Source organism: Emydura macquarii, unplaced genomic scaffold (assembly GCF_026122565.2).
Source record: "Emydura macquarii macquarii isolate MOO-44397 ecotype Brisbane River unplaced genomic scaffold, CSIRO-AGI_Emac_v2 contig_1253, whole genome shotgun sequence".
Lineage (NCBI taxonomy): Eukaryota > Metazoa > Chordata > Testudines > Chelidae > Emydura > Emydura macquarii.
This window is the reverse complement of record NW_027131390.1, coordinates 38,377,076-38,398,279: the sequence shown is the minus strand read 5'-3', so window position 1 is coordinate 38,398,279 and position 21,204 is coordinate 38,377,076. Positions and strand designations below refer to the sequence as shown.

Here is a 21,204-nt window from a genome sequence, read left to right as displayed (position 1 = left end):
TTGCCCCCCAGTGTTCTCTCTCCCCCCTTGCGCCCAGTCCCCCTCGGTGCTGCTCTCTGCATCTCCAACCCAGCACCATGGGTGCTTCCTATGTTATTTGTGAAGTGCTTCCGGCTCAGCTGTGCGAAGGAGGCTCTGCAGAGCGGGGCTGATGCCTGACCTCGCACTGGTGCTAGTCTGGCCGTTGACATCCACAGACTCAGGATCGTGTCATACCCAGCTCAAATAGGGAAAGAAACAGGGGCTGTTTCATTTGGCTCTTGTGCTAGGGCCGATGTGCCCACATTGGCCCTAGCTCAGAGCCCAAGGACTGTCTCTGATTTGTAGAAGATCCAGCCGCTAAGATGCCAGATGGCTTAGCCAGACACTGAGCTGGCTAACGGAGGTGTCTGCCGCGGTACTCCCAGCTAAGGCCATCGGGACGCAAACATGGCCTGGCCCTTCAGGCTGAGGAGCTGCCCTGCTACACCCCGGCTCGTGGAGGGCAGCTCTTTATGGGGCCAGGCTCCCAGCTCTGTGGGGTGCATGGAGGGGACAGGCCCTGCTTTCCGGGCGCAGGGATGTCAGGCCCCGCTTTCTGGTGTGGGTGCGGGGGTCTCTGTACAGGCTCTGGCCTGGCCCGGTGTGGAGGGAAGGCCCCAGGCAAGGGGGATTTGGAGAGCCAGCCTGCCCTGTACTCCCCCCACAGAGGTAGCTCCTGTTCCCCAGGACTGGGCCCTGCTCTGTCCTGTTGGTTCTCCCCACTCACAGATTCGGCCATGCCATGCCGTCTCCACACCGGTGGGGCCCTCTCCTGCCCTGCCCCCTTCCTGGTCCCAGCACTGCTGGATGTGGCATTTCAGCGGTTGAGCTAGGCATGCAAACGGAGGGGGGGGGGCTCAGAAAGTGACAAGGCGGAGATAAACTGGGGGGGTCTGAGCCCCCATTAGCCCTTGCCACTCGCTGCCTATGTGTTTTACATAAAGCCACCACCCTTGGTGTCATGGGGTTACATGAGGCTCCTCTTTTGTGTTAAAGACGTGCCCAGCCCCCCTCGACAGAAACGGGGAACCTGAGCGGACCCTCGAGGCTCAGCCCCCAGCAGGCAACAAGATCCCGAATCATTTATTAAAAAACCCAGGTGATTTTTAAGCCCATCATCATTGGGGGGGCCTGGCTCAGGATCTTCGGTCAGGTGGTGCTGGTGCTGACCTGCCATCACAGCCAACATATATCAGCTGAACATGATCATACAGCCCCCCACCGTCCTCCACCGCTTTATAAAGCCTTTGGAGAGTTCCCATAATTCCCTGCCCCAGGACATGCCTCGTGGGGCAGAGCCCCCAGCTGCAGGGAGTTGTGGTGTGTTTAGTGTCACTCCCTTTTCCAGGAGTTTCCAAGCAAAGGGGAAAAACAGTTTGTAAAGCCCCCAGGTGGAGATCTGGGTTTGTCTCCTTAGTGAGTAGCCCCCTGTGCACCCTGGAGCTCTGTCTGTCTGGAAAAGGTGCTGGGGGGCAGAAGGGAATGTGTTGCATAAAGGGGAGAGCCGGTGGTTGGGCAGCTACAGAGAAGAACAAAAGCCAGAGCCTCGAAGCCTTTCCAAGCTCTCCCCACATTCACCAGCCTGTCGGTGAGTAAGGCGGTGCAGGGAAGGGTGCAATATCTGTGCCTGCCTGGGTCCCTCACCTGCTCTGGAAGGGGCAGTTTTTACCTTTCTGCTTGTTACAATTTGTGGCTAGAGACTCTGCTCAGAGCCCCGTTGTGGTAGGGGCTTATCTATGCCATCACACCCCCAGTCTCTGCCCCCAAGAGCTTACAGCTGTAGCCAATGGAGAACAGGCACAGCAGGGAGATGGGAGGGACAAGGTGGGCTAAGCAGCAGTCTGTGCAGCTGCACTGGAGTCTGCATGCTAGCCAGCCAAGGCAGGCCTTAAGGGGTAGTTAGTGGCTTTGCAGCTGGGAAATTTGCTTTTAAGTGGAGTCTCAAAGATCAGCCCTTCAGTGGGAGCCCTGCTAACCACCCTCCCTGGCAGGCACGTGGCACTCGTCACCCATCAGTCACAGGGCATGTCACTCGGGCAGGGGGTTGTATTTTAATGCTGCACCCCATGTGCTTCCTTGGCAGCAGAAATTGGATCTGAGACCTCAGTGTCAGGTTTCTGCGAGCCTGGGCAGGGGGCAGAGCCACATGGTGCTAGTGTGGGGTCAGTGTGCACCTCCCCATTGTGGGGGAGAGGGACTGTCCCAAGGTCACCCAGCAAGTCAGTAGCAGAGCTGGGAATAGAACCCCAAGGCTCCAGCTTGACGTGGTGCCCTATGTGTTGTCTGGCCGGCCATGCTGAAAACTCCTCTTCCAGCCCACCCTCAGGCCTGTCTGCCTATTGAAAGCGGCAGAAGCGCCCCACCCTGCAGCTTGCGTGGGCTGGGACTAGGGTGACCAGATAGCAAATATGAAAAATTGGGACGGGGTGGTGGGTAATAGGTGCCTATACAAGAAAAAGCTTCAAGTATTGGGACTGTCCCTATAAAATTGGGACATCTGGTCATCCAAGCTGGGAGCAACCTCTCCCCCAGGCAGCCTCGGGGTAATCCAGGGTGGAATCTTGTCTTGCAGTTGGAGCTTGTTAATAAGTCTGTTGCTGATGCATGGGCCAGGCTAGACCCTGGCTCCCTCTCCCAGAGCTTTGCATGTAGGAATCCAGCAGCAGACAGGGCTCTGAGCTCCCCTGGGCTGCTTGGCTCTGGCTGGGTGCTAGTTTACACAGTCACTTTTAAGAGTAGATCCTTGCTCTAATTGGTGGGTTGCTCCTACTCTGACTCTGGATGGCAGCAGGCTATGCTTCTGGTTGCTCAGCTCAAGATAGAGCTGGGGGTGGGGGTGAGATAACCAGAGCATTTGTCTCTACCTCCCAGCTCACACAAGGGGCCAGATTCTCTTTGTACTTACAGTAGTGTAAATCTCTAGTGACTGCAGGAGTGAGGATTGGGTGGGGGGAGACTCCCTGGGAAGCATCAGGAGGGTGATAGAGAATTACAAACCCTGTCAGATTGGGACACCATCATCCTGGGGTGAGGCCTTCAGGATGAGGAGGCAATGGCAGGCTACTTCTACCCTGGTCCCCATAGATTCCCTCCGAGGGCCTGAGAATGGGGCCTGTAGTCTCCGCAGCTTCACTTCCGTATTAAGGTGGAGGGAAGCCAGGCTCTGCTGGCTGTATTTACTTTGGGAGTGTGTGGTGTCTTGGAAAGGGTGTGAAAATTGTAACCTATCCCTTTACGTTCCTCAGCGGGTTTCTGGGTCCTGTTTTCAGGCTAGGGGCAGTGAAGCTACAGCGAGCCAGGCTAGCATAAGGGACGTTGTTGTTCCTCTCTGTCTTAGAGAGCAGCCTGTTTCCTCTCTCTGAGAAGTAAAGGAACATTCTGTGGCAGCCTTCCAGGAAGAGAGCTTGATCTAACGTCTGTGTGTGTGTGCTGTGAACAGAACCATGACAATCCCTGTCCTCTGCAGTGCTGACCCATTTGGATGGTACACACTGCAGGAGAGGAGTCCAAATACTGTTCACATTGATTCTAATTAATTACCGAAATAACATAAACTTGTAAAGAAACCTTCAATACTCAGCTTCTTCTTCGAGTGTTTGCTCATGTCCAATCCACTATAGGTGAGTGCACGCCACTGTGCACGGTTCCCAGAACCTTTTTCCCCTTAGCAGACCCCGCAGGGCCAGCTCTGGTGCCCCCTGGAGTCCCACGCGCATGCCGTGGTATATGAGGCACTGCCGGGCCTACGCCCCTCAGTCCCTTCTTTCCGCCCGTGATAGTTGCTGGAACTAGCTTTGCTCTCTGCAAGTACTATTCCCCTTGTTTGAACTTTTTGTTATTCGAAGTAGTTTAGTTAGTTTTAAGTAGTTGTTAAGTGTAGTTAGATAAGAAGTCCTTGAGGGACCTAGAGCGGCCGGGATTTAAGCCGTGTGCCTCTTGCGGGAAGGCTTTCCTGTTCGGCGACCCCCACGATCAGTGCCTTAAGTGCTTGGGGGAAGAGCACAGGAAAGACAAGTGTAAGATCTGCAGGGCTTTTAAACTGTGGACTCAGAAGGACTGAGAGATCCGGTTAAAAGCCCTGCTCATGGAGGCAGTGCTCCACCTCGGCACCAAGCATCACCTCAGTGCAGAGCGCACCACTGGCACCGGGCTTGTCTCAGCACCGAGCAACAACCCCGGTGCTGAAGAAGAGGAGACAGCGCGCGGAGCGTGGACACTCCCCTGCGTCGTTGGTACGGGCAGGGTCCAGTGCAGAGATGCACTGGCCACAGCCTGTCGGTCTTCTCCAGTGCCTGCATCTCCGAGCAGGGAGCCTTTCCCAACTCCTGGAAGTGGGAGAGTGCCCCGGCCGATGACGTCGACACTGGAGGCTTTTCAGGCAGCAAGAGCCTTGTTGACCTTGTCTACACCGCCACCCACCCTGCTGAGGGAGAAGGGGCCGGTGTCCCAGGGCAAGCCCGCATTGGGTCCCCCCAAAGGGCAGTGGAGATGGCCACTGGGGGTAGAGCGAGGACATTCCCCCAGCAGTCGTTCCAGGTCCGCGTTGTTGAGCTGGCCTGCTTCGAGTCTCCCTCTCAGCACCGACGTTGTTCCCCAGCACCGGAGGCAGCGCAGGACAAGAGGCGGCACTAGTTGAGTCTGCCAGGTGGTGCTTGGACAGCTCCTGTTCCAGATCCCTGGCACCGAGTTCTCCCGCACTGAGGCAGCGCAGAACCTGGTCACTGTCACAGGACTCGGCACCGAGGGGTTCGCCCCGCACCGAGGTGGCGCGGAACCTGGTCACCATATGAAGACCCTGCACCATGTGGTCCCCGATGCAGAACCCGGTCACCAGAGTCAGGCTCGGCACCGCGGAGTTCGGAGCAGCGCCCGTCTCGATCACCAAGGGACAAGCGGCGCCGCAAGTCCTCGGTACCAAGATGGCGCTCCAGTACTGAGAGCTCTTCGGAGCACGCCTCCATCCATTGGCACCGCTCATGGTGACGGAGGCGGTCCTCATCGTCCTCCGCATCAGAGGTGTCGAGAGGACGGTCCCTGGCACGGCACAGCACCTGGGACTGAGGAGGGGCATGGCACTGCTGGTCTAGTGGCTCGGGGTCCCACAGGGGGGACAGTCATCAGGACAGCCGACGCCCCCACAAGGCGTCACAACAGGTGGCACAGTCAGCCCCAGTTTGGCCCCAGGGACAATGGTCGCAACAATGGCCTTATTGGGCCCCATGGGGTATCCAGATGGGACCAGGGTCCCAATCTACCCTGTCAGCGGGGGTGCAGTCCATGCCCATGGCACAAGAGAAGGCCCATAGACACCACTTCTCAGACAAGGAGTCGGACCCCATGGAGGGACCCTCTACAAGTGCATCCCTTCAGCAGGCAGGGGAGCACCCACAGGACGTGCCTTGGCAGTCCTCTTCCTCCTCCCTGGACGAGGCAGTCTCCCGGGACCACATGGAACCATTGGACGATTTCAGGGCGCACTAGGAGCTGCTCAAGAGGGTGGCCTCTAACTTAGGGCTGGAGGTCAAGGAGTTAGTGGAGGCCGATGATACCCTCTTCAATGTGCTGGCGGCGGCTGCCCCAACGAGAGTGGCCCTACCAGTCCACGAAAGGGTCCTCAAAATTGTTAAGGCCCTGTGGCAAACCTCTTCCTCGGTTGCCCCTACGTCAAAGGTGCCTGAGAAAAAGTATTATGTCCCAGCCGATGAGTTCAGTATCTATTCACTCACCTGGCGCCGGGAACCCTGGTGGTGGACGCAGCCAACCAGTGGGACAGGCAAGGTCAGCCTGGTACCACACTCAAGAACAAAGACAATAAAAAGTTGGATTTGTTTGGGAGAAAAATTTATTCCACGGCAGCCCTGCAGTTCAGGATTGCCAACCATCAGGCCCTCCTGGGGAGAAATAATTTTAATTTGTGGGACTCCCTCAGGTGGTTTGCTGAGGCCCTGCCCCAGGACCAGGCCGCAGGCTTCTCCACCATCCTGGACGAAGGAATCACGGTGGCCAGGGCAGCGCTCCAAACGTCCAGTGATGCTGCTGACTTGGCGGGTAGGGCCATAGCCTCCGCCATCTCCATGAGAAGGTGCTCGTGGCTGCAATCCTAGGGCCTGTCCCAGGAGGTGCAGCAGTCTATTCAGGACCTCCCCTTCGATGGGTCGGCCCTATTCTCCGACCAAACCGACGCGAAGCTGCACGGGCTGAAGGACTCCAGGGCCATGCTTCACTCCCTGGCCTATACGTGCCCCAGGCTTCCAGGCAGCAGTCATGGCCCCAGGCGCAGCACCAACCAAGGCCTCTGCCTAGGCTCTTTCAAACCTACAGAAATAGGGACAGAAATAGGGGGTTTAGAAGACAGAATCAGCCCCCCAGCTCATCCTTCGCACCCCAGCAACGCTCCCCCAGGGGATCGGGCAACCGGAGGAGGCAGTTTTGATGGTGCGCCCGAGGATGCTGCCCCGACTGCTCGCCTGGATCCGCCCCGCCCCTTCCTAAACAGGTTAAGGTCCCCCGGATGGGCAAAGATTACGTTGGACTGTTGGGTCCTTGGGATAGTCTCTGGGGGCTACGCCATACTGTTTACATCTACCCCCCCATCACCCCTCCCCCTACATCCCTCTTCAGGGACCCCTCTCATGAGCAACTCCTCTTGCAGAAGGTGGACACCCTCCTCAACATAGGAGCAGTGGAAATGGTCCCTCAAGTCAGAAGGGGGAAGGGGTTCTATTCGAGGTACTTCCTCATCCCCAAGGCGAAGGGGGGGGTCTGAGACCCATATTAGACCTGTGTCGTCTAAACAAATATGTCAAACAACTCAGGTTTCACATGATCTCCCTAGCCTCCATAATTCCTTCTCTGGATCCAGGAGGCTGGTATGCCACCCTCGACCTCAAGGATGCATACCTTCATGTGTCTATCCTCCCCAGCCACAGGCATTTCCTCTGTTTCATGGTGGCTGGCTCCCACTATCAGTTTACAGCCCTGCCCTTTGGCCTATCTTTGGCTCCAAGGGTGTTCACCAAGTGCATAGTGGTAGTGACTGCCCACCTGAGACGAAAGGGTGTGCAAATCTTCCCTTACCTGGACGATTGGCTGATCAGGGGCAGGTCCAGGTCCCAAGTGCAGGAGAACGTGACACTCACTTGCTCCACGTGCAGCAGGCTGGGACTGCTCATAAACAAACAGAAGTCCACACTAACCCCAGTGCAATGCATAGAATTTATTGGGGCCACCGTGGATGCTTCCCAGGCCAGAGACTTCCTGCCTCAGCCACGTTTTGAGGTGATGGTCTCTATCGTCTCCCAGCTGCACCAATGCCCCACGACAACAGCCAAGCACTGCCTACAGCTGTTAGGCCACATGGCGGCCTTCACGTACGTAGTGAGACTAGCTCGCCTGAGGCTCAGGCCACTTCAGGCGTGGTTGGCCTCGGTATATGTGCGGAGCAGACACCCACTGAATTGGGTGGTCACAGTTTCCCCCGCCCATCCCAGCCTCCCTAGACTGGTGGAGGTCTCCCAGGGCAGTGTTGAAGAGCGTCCCATTCAGGGAACTGGTCCCGTCAGTCACCCTAATCTCCGATGCCTTGGATGTGGGATGGGGAACCCACATCAGCACCAACCTGAGCACTCAGGGGCTCTGGTCCGGGGAGGACAGGCGCCTGCACATCAACATGAAGGAGCTGAGGGCCATTCGCCTAGCGTGCAGGGTGTTCCTTCGATTCCTTACAGGCAGAGTGTTGCAGGTGTTGACAGACAACACCGCAGCCATGTTTTACATAAACAGGCAGAGAGGGGTGCGCTCCTCAGCTCTCTGCGAGGAAGCTACCCATCTGTGGGACTTTGCTGTGAGGCACGACTTCCACTTGACTGTCTCTCACCTCCCGGGAGTGAGGAACGACGAGGCGGATCGCCTCAGCAGGTCATTTCTATCCTGCCACGACTGGTTGCTGCACCCGGAGGTGGTGACTACGATCTTCCAAAAGTGGGGTATTCCCCAACTGGACCTATTCGTGTCGGTCTGGAACACAAAGTGCCCGACTGGGTCGATTTCTGACACGTTCCTCATCAACTGGATGGGGACCCTCATGTACGCATTCCCGTCCATTCCGCTCCTGCCCAAGGTCCTACTGAAAATAAAGAGGGACAGGGCTAACGTCATACTCTTCACTCCAGCCTGGCCGAGACAGCACTGATTGAGCATGCTGCTGGACCTCTCGATTGCCCTGCCCATGGACCTCCCGAGGCAGCACAACCTTCTTTCCCAGGACTATGGTCACCTGTTGCACTCGGACCTGGACTCCCTGCACCTCACGGCCTGGAGGCTATGTGGCTGACGGAGGGAGAGAGAGCCTGCTCGATGCAAGTCCAACAAGTCCTGCTGGTCCTCTCTAAACTCTCTAGACTCACGGGGCCCCTCTTTGAACCCATGGCTTCATGCCCTCTGCTCATGTTTTCATGGAAGGCAGCCTTCCTGGTGGCCATTACTTCAGCTCGGAGGGTCTCCAAGATTAGGGCCTTGACCTCGGAGCCCCCTTATACAGTACTCTATAAGGATAAGGTGCAGTTGAGGCCGCATCCAGCCTTCCTTCCCAAGGTGGTTTCCCAATTTCATTGTAATCAAGAGATTTTTCTCCCCATGTTTTTTCCCAAACTGCACGGTTCGGAGGAGAGGAGATGGCATTCGCTGGACGTGAGACGAGCCCTGGCCTTCTATATCGAGCGTACAAAGCCATTCTGGAAATCGACTCAGCTCTTCATCGCAGTGGCTGACCGGATGAAAGGCTCACCTGTCTCAACCCAGCACATCTCCTCGTGGATTACATCTTGCATCAAGTGCTGCTACGAGCAGGCGAGGGTGCTGCTTCCGGGAACCGTCACAGTGCACTCAACCAGAGCTCAAGCCTCGTCTACAGCCTTCCTGCAGGGGCAATCTCTCCAGGACATTTGCGAATCCTCCACCTCGTTGTCGGTGCATACCTTCACGTTGCACTACGCCATCATCCAGCAGGAGAGAGAGGATGCGGGATTTGGCAGAGCAGTGCTGAGGGCAGCTCACCGGTAACTCCTACCCACCTCCAAGGTATGGCTTGTTAATCACCTATAGTGGAATGGACATGAGCAAGCACTTGAAGAAGAAAACAAGGTTACTTACCAGTAACTGCTGTTCTTTGAGATGTGTTGCTCATGTCCATTCCACAACCCACCCCAAAAAGGGCAAAAAGAAGGGACTGAGGGGGCATAGGGCCGGCAGTGCCTCATATACCGCGGCATGCGCATGGGACTCCAGGGGGCACCAGAGCTGGCCCTGCGGGGTCTGCTAAGGGGGAAAGAGTTCTGGGAACCATGAACGGTGGTGTGCACTCACCTATAGTGGAATGGACATTAAGAACACATCTCGAAGAACATCAGTTACTGGTAAGTAACCTTGTTTTTCTTGTAAAGAAATTTTCAATACTCAGTCTCCAAGTGTTTTACACGTACCATTCTTCTCAGTCCACTGATCAGCACTGTTGACAAAGCTCATGATTTTAGGGCGAGTCATGCACTATTTTGGGGTTGCTTTGTAAAAGCCCCAGCTCCTGGAGTCATGTAACTTGAATCGAGGCTCTCCGCTCTAACTGTTTCAGAAAAACCCAGCCCTCATGGGTTGCAGAGGAAGGCTTGAAATCCCCACAGGTTCCAATGTCATAAGGCAAATAACAAACCCCCCAATATTATTCTTTCAAACCTCAAGATTGTTGAGGGGCTTGGAGCTGGCAACTATTGCAGAGGGGGAAAGGCAGGAATGGCAAAGAGACCTGCCCAAGGCAGAGGAGGGGAAAGCCAGGAATGGAATACAGGAGTCCTGCCCCACCCCAGGCCCCTGCCTTCATGGATGAATTAAAATTTCCCTTTCTCCCCGAAACCTCCATCAGACCCCACTAGTGTGAAGGCTCCCCTGCTGTGCCCCTTCTCCACACCACTGCCTCTTTGTGCCCTGACTTGTGTGTTTGTCCATGGAGGGGACAGGGCTTTAAGCGGCTAGGGTCAGCCCAGGTTACTGGCCCAGCCCATGAAGTGTAGCTGTAGGCCCTACATAAACTCTCCTGCCTCGCATTTCCCAGGGAGAGGAGAGACCCTGGTTGATAACTGCTAGGGGATGCTGGGGCTGGGAAGGGGTGGGGTGAGTTATCCAGTAGCCCCCAGCTGCCGGATACACCCCAAGGAGCCTCCCCCCGCTGTGCTACCACCCTCCGCCCCGGGCCTGGCTCGGCCTCTACGTGGTAGCCAAGAGGCGTCCGCCTGGCTACGCTGTAGCCTCCTCGCCAGGAGGGGCGCTGTTCCGAGCGCGCGTTTCGCCGAGTTTGTCCTGACCGGGCCGCCGTAGCTGTCCGGATATCCGTGGCGAGGCGGAAACGGGCGGCCCTTTCCTCCGCAGAACGCAGCCATGGTGAGTGCAGGCTCCGGGCCGCGGCCCCGCCATCCGCTGCCATCCACCGCTTGCCGCGGGCTTGCGGCCGCCGCGGGGTGGGGGCGAGAGGGCCCCGCTCTACGGGGCCGGGGAAAGCTGGGCTGGGCCCCGCCTGTGCCCCGAGCCACCCCACGGCTCCCGAGTTCCCCTCCCGGGGGACTGGGCTGGAGCAGGCCCAGGAAGCGGCTGGCTGCGGCGAGCACGGGGCGCGAAGGGCCGAGCGAAGCGCCCGTGCACACGGGGGCGCGGCGGGGTGGGGGGTGGGGTCACACGGGAGCGTTAGCGGTGCAGGCTGAGGGTAACCTGGGGCGAGAAAGTGGCACGAATCATCGGAGATGAGGGGTGGGGGGACCTCAGGCGGCATCTAGTCCCATCCCCTGCTTAGAGCAGGGCCGACCCTGACAAATCATCCCAGCCAGGGTTTTGTCAAGTCTGGCCTTAAATATCTCTAAGGATGGAGATTCCCCCACCTCCCTAGGTAACCCATTCCAGTGCTCCACCACCCTCTTAGCGAAAAAGGTTTTCTTAATATCCAATCTAAACCTTCCCTGCTGCAACTTGAGACTGTTGCTCCTTGTTCTGTCACCTGCAACCATTGAGAACAGTCTAGCTCCATCCTCCCTGGAACCCTCTTTCAGGTAGTTAAAGGCTGCTTTCAAATCCCCCGTCACTTTTCTGTTTTGCAGACTAAACAAGCCCAGTTTCCTCAGTCTCTCCTCATAAATCATGTGCTCCAGCCCCCTAATCATTTTCGTTGCCCTCCACTGGACTATCTCCAATTTGTCCACATCCTTCCTGTTAGTGGGGACCCCAAAACTGGACACAATACTCCAGATGTGGCCTCACCAGTACTGAATAGAGGGGAATAATCACTTCCCTCTATCTGCTGGTAATGCTGCTGCTAATGCAGCCCAATATGCCTTTAGCTTTCTAGGCAATAAGGCCACGCTGTTGACTCATATTCACTGTAACCCCCAGGTTCTTTTCTGCAGAACTGCTGCCTACCCAGTTGGTCCCCAGTCTGTAGCTGTGCATGGCATTCTTCCATCCTAAGTGCAGGACTCTGCACTGGTCCCTATTGAACCTCATCAGATTTCTTTTGGTCCAATCCTCCAATTTGTCTTAGGTTACTCTGTGTTTTATCCCTAGCCTCCAGTACCCCCCAGTTTAATGTAATTCATGAACTTGCTAAGGGTGCAGTCCACCCCATTATTTCACAACTCACCTTTCTCTGCGTTAACAGGACCATCAGTTCTTAGGAACAAATACCTGGTGAGCAGCATAGCAGTGTCTTAACCCATCTTTTTCCTCCCTAAGGCTCGCGGTCCCAAGAAGCACCTGAAGCGTGTAGCAGCTCCAAAGCATTGGATGCTGGATAAATTGACAGGAGTGTTCGTAAGTATCACTTCTTGAATTCTGCAGATTAAAATAAAAACAAAAACATTGGTTTCACAGCTGGAATGTTCGTTTCCTTTTTAAATTAAAATAAATTAAGTTGTGATCCCTGATAAATCAGCCTGTGTTTGGTTTCGTACATGATTGGGTGCTTCTGTGAGGTTTCCACCTTTTTGCCTTCCCCAAATGTTAGGCATACTTTGTCTATTAGTGGCAAGTAAGAGAAAATTCTCTTGGTTGGTAACCATCTGGTTAACTTGGCAAGGGTTGTTCAGGGAGATTTAGAGTGGAGTTTGCAGGAGAGGTAGGCACTTTACATTAGTGGGTTGTATAGGTATTGGGTATAGGTATTTGGTTGTCTTGTCACAGAATAACTCAAACGTTAGATCCGCTAAACTCAAAATCTAAATATAAATTCACCATTGCTCTCAGTCCTTCATAACTTTACTGGATTGCAATTTTCAAATAGGGGGTGCATGTTAGAATGTTTTAGCTGTCCTTGGAACAATGGGGAAACAAGCACATCCTGCTAGAATGTGGTGTGCCCCCCAAAGTGTAGATTAAGTTGCATGTTTAGCCCACTTTAAGTACATGCTTGAGTGCATTCACTTTGAAAGTTTGGGCCTTAGCTTGTGATGTAGAAAATATGCTCATTAGGTTTTATAGGTGCATTTACAAAATTTAATATGCAACATACAATTTCGAACCAGTAGCAAATTCAATTCCAAAATGTCTTTTTAAGCTTTCTACTCATTTCTACTCCCCCTCAGCCAACAGTTGAGAAAATAGATGGGTCATGCTTTATGCCCTAGAGGTTAGCGAGTTGATATTGGAGCAGAGTCCGCTATTGAGAACTCCATGCCTCGAGTCACCAAATGTTTAGACTCCGGGACTGTTAATTTGTGTCCCCCACTGTAACTGTCTCTGACATATAAGGAGCAAGGCTGTCTGTGAGCCAGTGTTACCCAAACTTTTTGAGATTGTGAAGAGATAAGTCTAACCTACTGTTTATTGAGCATTTGCAATTTTTTTGTTTGGGAAGATGGGTTTTGCTATTTCCTGACCTGATTGAACATCTGGCAGAAACTTAATTTTTCTTCTGTTTGTAGGCTCCCCGTCCATCAACGGGTCCCCACAAATTGAGGGAATGCCTTCCACTCATCATCTTCCTTAGGAACAGACTCAAGTACGCCCTGACAGGAGATGAGGTCAAGAAGATCTGCATGCAAAGGTTCATCAAGATTGATGGCAAAGTTCGCACTGACATCACCTATCCTGCTGGCTTCATGGGTGAGTGAAGGCAAATGCTCAGCATAGTAAGATGCTGCACAGCCAGAAAATGAGCCTTTCATCGCCATGCCCTGAAAGCAAGTGTTTGATCTTGGAGGTTATCCCACCTGGGTGGATGGGGTGGCTGCTGCTATGCAATGTGGGTTGTGTTGGTTAACGTTTTAAGTGTGTCTGTAACCAAAGGCTGCAGCAATTGGTTTGTTATTGACACTCTTGTTCCTGATTCTGAGTTTGAAGGTAGTTTCTGTGTCCCTCAACAGAGAGATTAAACCGAAGAGAGCAGCTACCTGAGTCTTCAGAACTGGGGGCTTGTGTCCCCATTCGACCAAACTGCATAAAACTATTGGTTTCCGAGCATGCTGGGGTGATAGTGATTTGGGCGAAGAGCTGTTATCACTGGCACACTTGCTGTTGCTACTTGGCAGTTTGTTCAAACAGAAAATAAACCAACTATATGAGGAATGATTCTTTTTATTACACCCAGGAAAGTCCAATATTTTGTGAGACTTGCAGTTGTACTGGGAAAATTACTTCCAAACCATGTTGTTAGCCTTGCTTAAGCCTTGGACTCTGCCAGTAGTTGTTCTGATTTCGTTTTAAGCTGCGTACTGCTGCCAGTATTAGTAACAAGTATTTGTAATCCCTAAGTGGTCCTTTGCACCTGGAACTATTTTCCAGCCTATCTGACCTGAGTTTTGTATAGCCCACTGTTCCGTGACTCGTTCTCAATAGTTACTGGCCTAAGTGGCAAGCAGCTAGAATTAGAAGTGGGGGATTTTGGCAGACATGGCTGACCCACTGTACAGCATTTTTGAGTACTTCACGGTGCTGTATAAACGAGAACTGCACGCTAATGGTGGGCCATCTAGTGTGAATGCTACTGAGTGGGGTAGCTTTCAAGCCACCTCTAATAATGCCTCTAATTTTTGTTTGAAACCAGATGTTATCAGCATTGAGAAGACAGGTGAGCACTTCCGCCTGGTATACGACACCAAGGGTCGTTTTGCCGTTCACCGCATCACAGCAGAAGAAGCCAAGGTGAGCCCCTATCTCTGGCAGTGATCAGGAGTCTTTTGTTTGCTTTTGAACTTGGTGTAGCCAGCAGGCTGGATTTTGCCACGGGTATCAAAACTGTAATGTGCTTGAATCTAAAATTTGGCCTCACTCTGAACATGGATGTCTGTCCTACTGCCCGGAGAGCTAATCTGTGCCATTCAACATACCAGGTGCAGTCTCTGTGGGGTTAAAGGGGAAGTGGGGAGGGCTTATGTAGTCTCCATACACAGAAGGGTGCAGCTGCTGTCCAGTATGTGGAGGTCCAAAGTGATCTCTGTTTAAAACTTTTTATTATCCTTGCTGTAAGCCTTCCCTGGAGCCTCTTGGATGGTATGGATGTGCAGCTCTTCCTGGGGGTGTTTATAAAGTGCTTATTCAAGCACCACAGAGTGAAAAGGGTCAAAATACAGTTGGCTACCAGATTAGCTGTACTACTTGATGCTAAAATGAACCACTTGAGATGGCATTAACTGTCTGCTGCTTCACTGAAGACCTGTCACATGGGATCACCTGTGGGCAAATGTTCAGTCTGGCTGTCTCCCAGATGGTTGTGCAGCGTGCTCCTCTCCCTGCATGTGTGGTCAGACTAGTCCCTTCTTTTCAGCAGGCTCTAAAATGATACCTTACGCCTTGTCTATGCTAGAAACTTGCAGTAGTTTAACAAACTGCTTTTAAAGAGCTCTGGTTAACCTGGCGCAACCCCCGTATATAGGTTACTGTTACTTAATCAGTTTAGTTTAAATTCAGTGCAGTTCTAGTACAGACAGCCTTATTTTAGGGAGAACCCAAAAACCCAAGGCAGAATTTTCAGGGTGCAGTAAATATCAAACCTGCCTGTAAGATCCTTTTGCTTTTAAATGAACCATTTTACACTGTCTGATCAAGTTCTAAGACTCAAGCCCATTTTGCAGCAGTAAAACCTGGAATGAATTGCTCAGAGGCCTGCACCAATATTCTGTATCTGGTGGTGTGTGAATTAAGTGTCCTGTATTTGGGGAAGTTGGTATCTGTAGACGAAATGGCCATTGGGTTGTTTCTGGGGTCCTGGTTGCTGGAGTAATCTCAGACTCTCTAGTGCTATGTGGCTTCATCTCTCTTTTTAAATTGGAAGCCGCAAGGATGTCTGAGAACTGGCGGCCTTATTTGTGTTGTATGCAAAATCTGCTCTTGATGGTCGGCGTGGAGCTGAGGAATGGCAGTGTGAGCTGTAAAACCGAGTGGGTGTTAACTGGACGCATCTCAGCAAAGCTTCTCCAATTCAAATGTGAAGCCAAAACATCTGTGCCAGCTTAGAGACACACTAAAATAGTGGTTCTCAAACTCTTACATTAGAGAATTTACTTCCGTTCTGTGGCTGTTCTGTGAAAATACATGTGGTCCTCTCTGTGTGGCCATGACACTGCTTAGATGTTCTTAGTTTAGAGAAAAAGACAAACATTTTACTCATAACTGCAAGCCCTATGGTCTTGCTGGGTTAGTTCTGGCACACATGTCATCTCACTAGTAGATATTGTAGGCTAAATCACTCCATTGGTGACACTTGTCCATTCCCATTCATTGCCATTTAGTGTTGCACAGGTGTCCCTGATGGCATATTTGGTCTACAGTGTCTCCTAATGATGGTGCATGAGCAGGAAAGGCCTCAACTTGACTCCCAGATCCCAGGGGGAAATTTTAGGGCTGCTAGTTAGAGGATAACAATTTTACTTGTAAACTAAGCAATTTTGATCTAAAAGTGGCAATGGACAGATTTTCACAGATTTAGTTATACTTCTAAGTAAAATCATGATGAAATCTGCTTATGGACACCTCCCCTCCTAATCTGGATCTTTTGGAGCACTTGGGTTATCTAAGAATGTAAAATTAGAGTAGCATTAAGAGGAGGTGAATATAAACTTGGTTTGCTGCAGTTGGATTGAGTCTGATCAGGCTACAAGCAATGGGTATACTCTAACGTCTCCAGACTACTCTGCTGTCTAATTCTCTCCTGTATTTGCTGTCCTCTCGGCTCTGGTCTGACTCTCAAATTTGATCATGGTTAAATTTACACCAAAGACATGTAGGTTCAGAAGTTAGTCTGTAGAAGCCCGGAGTCCTTAGTGTGGGTTACAAGCCTCTGATACAGCTTGAAGACTGACTGCAATAGCTTTGTAGACCACATGAAAAGGTTCTAGCAACCGCTGTAGGTCATGGGCCACAGTCTGAGGGCCATCACTGGAAGCAAAATCTGGAAATCAATTTCTCCTCTACTTGCCTGCCAAATTCACAACCTCTTACAAATGGAAACTTTCAGCTTGTGTAGGGGAACACAGAACTCAGATTTGAAAACCTCACGTGCTGTGTAATTTGTGTTAAAAATGGACTTGGCCTCAAGTCATGTCTCTTGTTACTGAGCTGGGAGGCCAGTGAACACGTCTGGCAGAAACAGCAGTTCTCGCCTAACCTGCTCGGGGCCAGCGGTAAGACAGTCATGGTGGAAGTGCTGGAGAGGAGGGAGAATTGCTCCCTTTAACTTTACTCGGGAGTAAATGAGTATTTTGAAAGCCTCTTGGGATACTTTGCTCTGGAGTGGAGCTTGGCCTCTGTCCTCTGCACATGGCTTATCCAGCGGTGCTGATGCTGCTGGATGGAGGTGTTACCTTCCTATGTTGTAACCACGTCCTGTCCTGTGCCATATAAGCTGTCAGTCTAGTCTGCTTGCACTGATTGCCATTGGCTTGTGTTGACAGTACAAGCTGTGCAAGGTGAGGAAGATCTTTGTGGGCACCAAAGGGATTCCTCATCTGGTAACCCATGATGCCCGCACCATCCGCTACCCTGATCCCCTCATCAAGGTGAATGACACTATCCAGATTGACCTGGAGACTGGCAAGATCACAGACTTCATCAAGTTTGACACAGGTATGTGTCTCCATCTCCTCTCACATTTCAATGCACTTGGCTGTCTCCAGAATAAGAGAGTTAGATCTGGAGACCAGGAGTTCAGATAAATGAGGCTAGCATCCCCCTTCAAAGGGAAGAAGGCATTTAGCTGAACTACCTCATCTACAGGATCTGATTTCACTAGATGGGCACAGAGGGGCTTGGAGATGCCAGAGCAGTTTCACAGGGCTGTGTCCAAGTGCAACGGCAACACTGACTACATGGGTTTAGATCCCGTGCACTACAACTGATAGGGCATTTACTGAGTGAAAACTGATGCAGATCTAACATGCAGGATATATCCCTTTGCCATGTGGGAACAGAGTAGGCAACAGTTAACCCAAGGGAGTTGACTGTTGTAAGGGGAGCATTTGATTCCAGGCTTGTGATGAGCTAGGAAAGATAGAAATGTCACTGCTTCTTCTTTGTTGCACTCAAGATTTAAGCTCCCCAGTATATGTTATTTATGGAGTCTAGTGCTGTTTCACATGGAGGCACCTCTCTGAAATGTAGCTTGCCAAAGACTTTGTCTTGATCTTAGGCCTGATCTACACTACAGAGTTAGGTCAAAGCAAGGCAGCTTATGTTGACAAACTGTGGAAGTGTCTACACTTAAATTTTGCTCCCGCCGCCATAACTGCTCTGCTATGCCGACTTAATAACTCCATCTCCATGAGCGGCATAGAGGAAAGGCTGATGCAGTATCAGTGTAGACACTCTTTTGCTTTTGTTGACTGTTACTGGCTTTCAGGAGCCGTTCCATAATGCCCTGCACTGAAAGAACAATCGATACAAGTGTTCCTGGTGATGCGTGCCGCCAACACAAGGAACAGAGTGAAGACACGCATAAGTGATGCAATTACTGCAACGGCTGTATGCTGATGTCAGTTAGGTCGACTTAATTTTGTACTTTAGTGGTGGCTCTGTTTGTCACTAGGGTCTTCTCCATTGGCAGCGTAAGGGTTTGTCTCCAAGGCTGCTCTGTAACAATGGAGGGGGAACAGGCCTTTGCTAGTCCCGCAAGGAGAGAAGGTGGTGCTCTAGTTGTCGTAGCAGAGGAGGTGCCTTCAATGTGTGGCTGGGGGGAGGAGTGGGGACTCTTCCAGGCCTTGACTGACCTGGCTTTGGTCAGCCTGAGAGTACAGGGGCTTCAGAGGGGTAAGTGGCAGAGCCCCAGTGCCTGCACTTGAATTACAACCAGAAAAATGCATAGTTTTCCCTCCCCAAAACAGAAGCAGCACAATGTCTCTTTCTCTTCCCTTGCTCAAACTGGAAGGGGGGCTATATGAACGGGGTGTCTGGTCCCTACTGCATCCCTGGTGTTGAGATAATCCCTCTCCCCTGTGATGTATTTGTGTCTGTGGGGGGGCTGACAGTAGCCCCGTTCGTGTAATATCTTGTGCCATGCTAAGGCAGTAACGCATGCAAGGTCGCTGTGCAGTTATACGTACGCTCTTCTAAATGTGGGGCACATATTTGATGTGCTACTTCTTGCCTTCAGTATTGATCAATGCAGGAGTTTAATTAGCACTCTGATTTCTTTAGCTGATTTTCTTTTTCACTTGGATCATCACTTCAAGTGGTACCGTGGTAATGGGGTTGGGGAGAAACCTAGGTCAACACAGTGAAAGCTGGTCTCAAAATAATACACCCTTGCCTCCCATGTTTCTCACTTTGAAAAAACATTACTTACGTTGGCCTGATGGTCTCTAAATTGTGATGGTGCACTGAGGGGCCCTTTTTATAGTACAATGTTTGGGGTAGGAGAAATGATGCTACGAACAGTAGGAATAAAACAGTCGATGAAATGTGACTGACAGTGGGATAAAGCAGTGAACACCAGTCCATCACTGCAACTGTTTACATTTGATGTGAGCTTAAACAGGTGCTGTTAGTGCCTCTGTGAATGGAATTACATGGTCTGAGGTGGTCTCACTTGTTGGATGGTCAGCCTGATGGTGGTAGGTCGTCTTTTGGTGCCAGCACAACTAATCAGACAGCATTCCTTGTCCATGGCTTTTGGCTTTGTAGTGGGTTGGTCTGACTGGTAGGGTTTCTGCATGACCTTGCTTGGGGGTGGGAATGTTAAGCTGTGCCAGAGCCATTACCTTATTGCACCAGCCTCAGACCATACAGTTGTTGCTGTCTCTAGCAGCGGTCCACATGTGGTACAAGGGATATATGCACGTCCTCATAAGGGGATTGTGGTTGATACAGATTCATGCAGACTGTCATTAATGGCTTTCCTTCCCCTTAGGTAACCTGTGTATGGTGACTGGTGGTGCTAACTTGGGCCGTATCGGTGTGATCACTAATCGGGAGAGACACCCAGGCTCATTCGATGTTGTTCACGTGAAGGATGCCAATGGCAACAGCTTTGCCACCAGGCTCTCTAACATTTTTGTTATTGGCAAAGTAAGTGTGAGCTACTAGAACCTGTATTGCTTCTCCTGCCTGTGGGGTTGCTGTGTCAACAAGCTGCCTGCTCGATACATTTCTCCTGTAGAGGGAAGGGGCAAAAAAGGCACTGATTCTGCAAGAGAGACGTGCTCCCAAGCTAATTCTGAGCTCTTTCTGCCATCTGGGTGCACCCCATGTGATCCCAACCTCCTACAGGCTATGGCTTGTTCACATGTGGCTGCCCCCAGACCCACATTTTAGTTGGAATATAAACATTTTTGACCAAAAAAGCCAAATGGCTTTGCAAATGTACAGAAACCGCTGCATGGGGGTAAATTGAAAAGGGGTGACCTCGGTGCTGGCTGTGAAGCACAAGCTGAGCGTGTCCACTCATGGAGACCACTTTCCCTTGTTGCTGTGGCACTTCACCAGTTGAACTTCGCTCAGAGCAGATTAAATGGGGCTTCTGATCAGCTAGCAAATGTCATTTTACAAAGCAACGAGACTCTCTGCTATGCTAATGGAAACCCACCTGCTTTTTACCACATTTCATAAATTCCAAGGCTGGAAGGGATCCTATGATCCTCTAGTCAGACCTCTAGAACGTCCCTGAAATAATTCCCTGTTTTAGAAAAATATCCAGTATTGGCTTTAAAACTCCCAGTAATGGCAAAAGCTACCCCAGCTCTTGGTAAATTGTTTCAATGGTTAATTACTCTCATGGGCTCCTGGCCTGAGACCAAAGTGGGGTGCCTTCAATAAGGCTGCAAAGAGGTGCAGTTACCCCAGGAACAGTGAGTAGGTGGTGGAGTAGCTAATAACAGCTAAAGGCCCAATTGTTAACCACAAGTCACTAAAGGCTCCTGAGCAAACAGCAAGCATTAAGAGCATTTCAGCATTAATTTTGCTTTGCTCCCTGATGGATTTCTTATGAAAGACTCAAGCCTTGTCGAAACAATGTTTTTAAACCAGTTTAGTTAAACTGATGCAAACCCCTGTATGATTGCTCTTATTCTGGTTTGAAGCATTTACTTCAGTTTAGCTTAAATCTGTTCCTAATAGACTTAAGCTAAACTGAAATGAGTGTCCGTGCAGCCCTTTAAATCAACTTTCTAGGGCTTGTTAACACAAGGAAGTGCTGCCAAGGGAGTAGAGTTTACTCCTTAAGAGGGAGGTTCTCCTAGGCACTGCATACGGGTGGGGTGGAGGGTAGCTGGGAGATGGGGAAGCCACTGATACTGTGAAGGTTTCTTGATTGTATCGTGTTGTGATTCTCCCCTCTTGCTTTAGGGTAACAAGCCGTGGATCTCCCTGCCCCGTGGAAAGGGAATCCGCCTGACCATTGCTGAAGAGAGAGACAAGAGACTGGCAGCCAAACAGAGCAGCAGTTAAACCCTCAAAAAGTGGACAGACAGACCACTGTTTCCTTTGTCAAATAAAATGATTACCAAATAAAACACTGCCTTTCCCCCATAATCTGAATGCCAGCGCTGGCAGTCCTCTGGCTCGGATAAGCTGGCAGTGCATTGCAAGCTACCCTGTGACGGTACTCTGGTCACTCTAGAATACTGGATTACATGTACAAGGAAGCAGCTGGGCTACTTTAAAAAAAAATCTAACCTAAAGTTGGGGGGGACTCCTGTCTACTGGGGTCTTACTAAGACTGGCCAC

The 21,204-nt window shown here is 51.4% G+C and overlaps 1 protein-coding gene across 2 annotated transcripts; it reads left to right on the top strand.

Moving 5' to 3' along the window:
• Positions 1-10,381: 10,381 nt before the first annotated feature.
• RPS4X (ribosomal protein S4 X-linked) lies at positions 10,382-20,990 on the top strand. Of its 2 annotated transcripts, XM_067548518.1 has the most exons (7): positions 10,382-10,449; positions 11,788-11,865; positions 12,975-13,155; positions 14,096-14,193; positions 16,941-17,112; positions 19,391-19,548; positions 20,824-20,990. In XM_067548518.1, exons 1-7 carry the CDS (start codon positions 10,447-10,449, stop codon positions 20,923-20,925), a joined length of 792 nt encoding a protein of 263 aa, XP_067404619.1. In that variant the 5' UTR covers positions 10,382-10,446; the 3' UTR covers positions 20,926-20,990. The 2 variants fall into 2 exon arrangements, with proteins under 2 accessions (XP_067404619.1, XP_067404618.1); XM_067548517.1 differs by lacking the exon at positions 19,391-19,548 and having other exon boundaries at positions 10,401-10,449.
• The last annotated feature ends 214 nt before the right edge of the window (positions 20,991-21,204 follow it).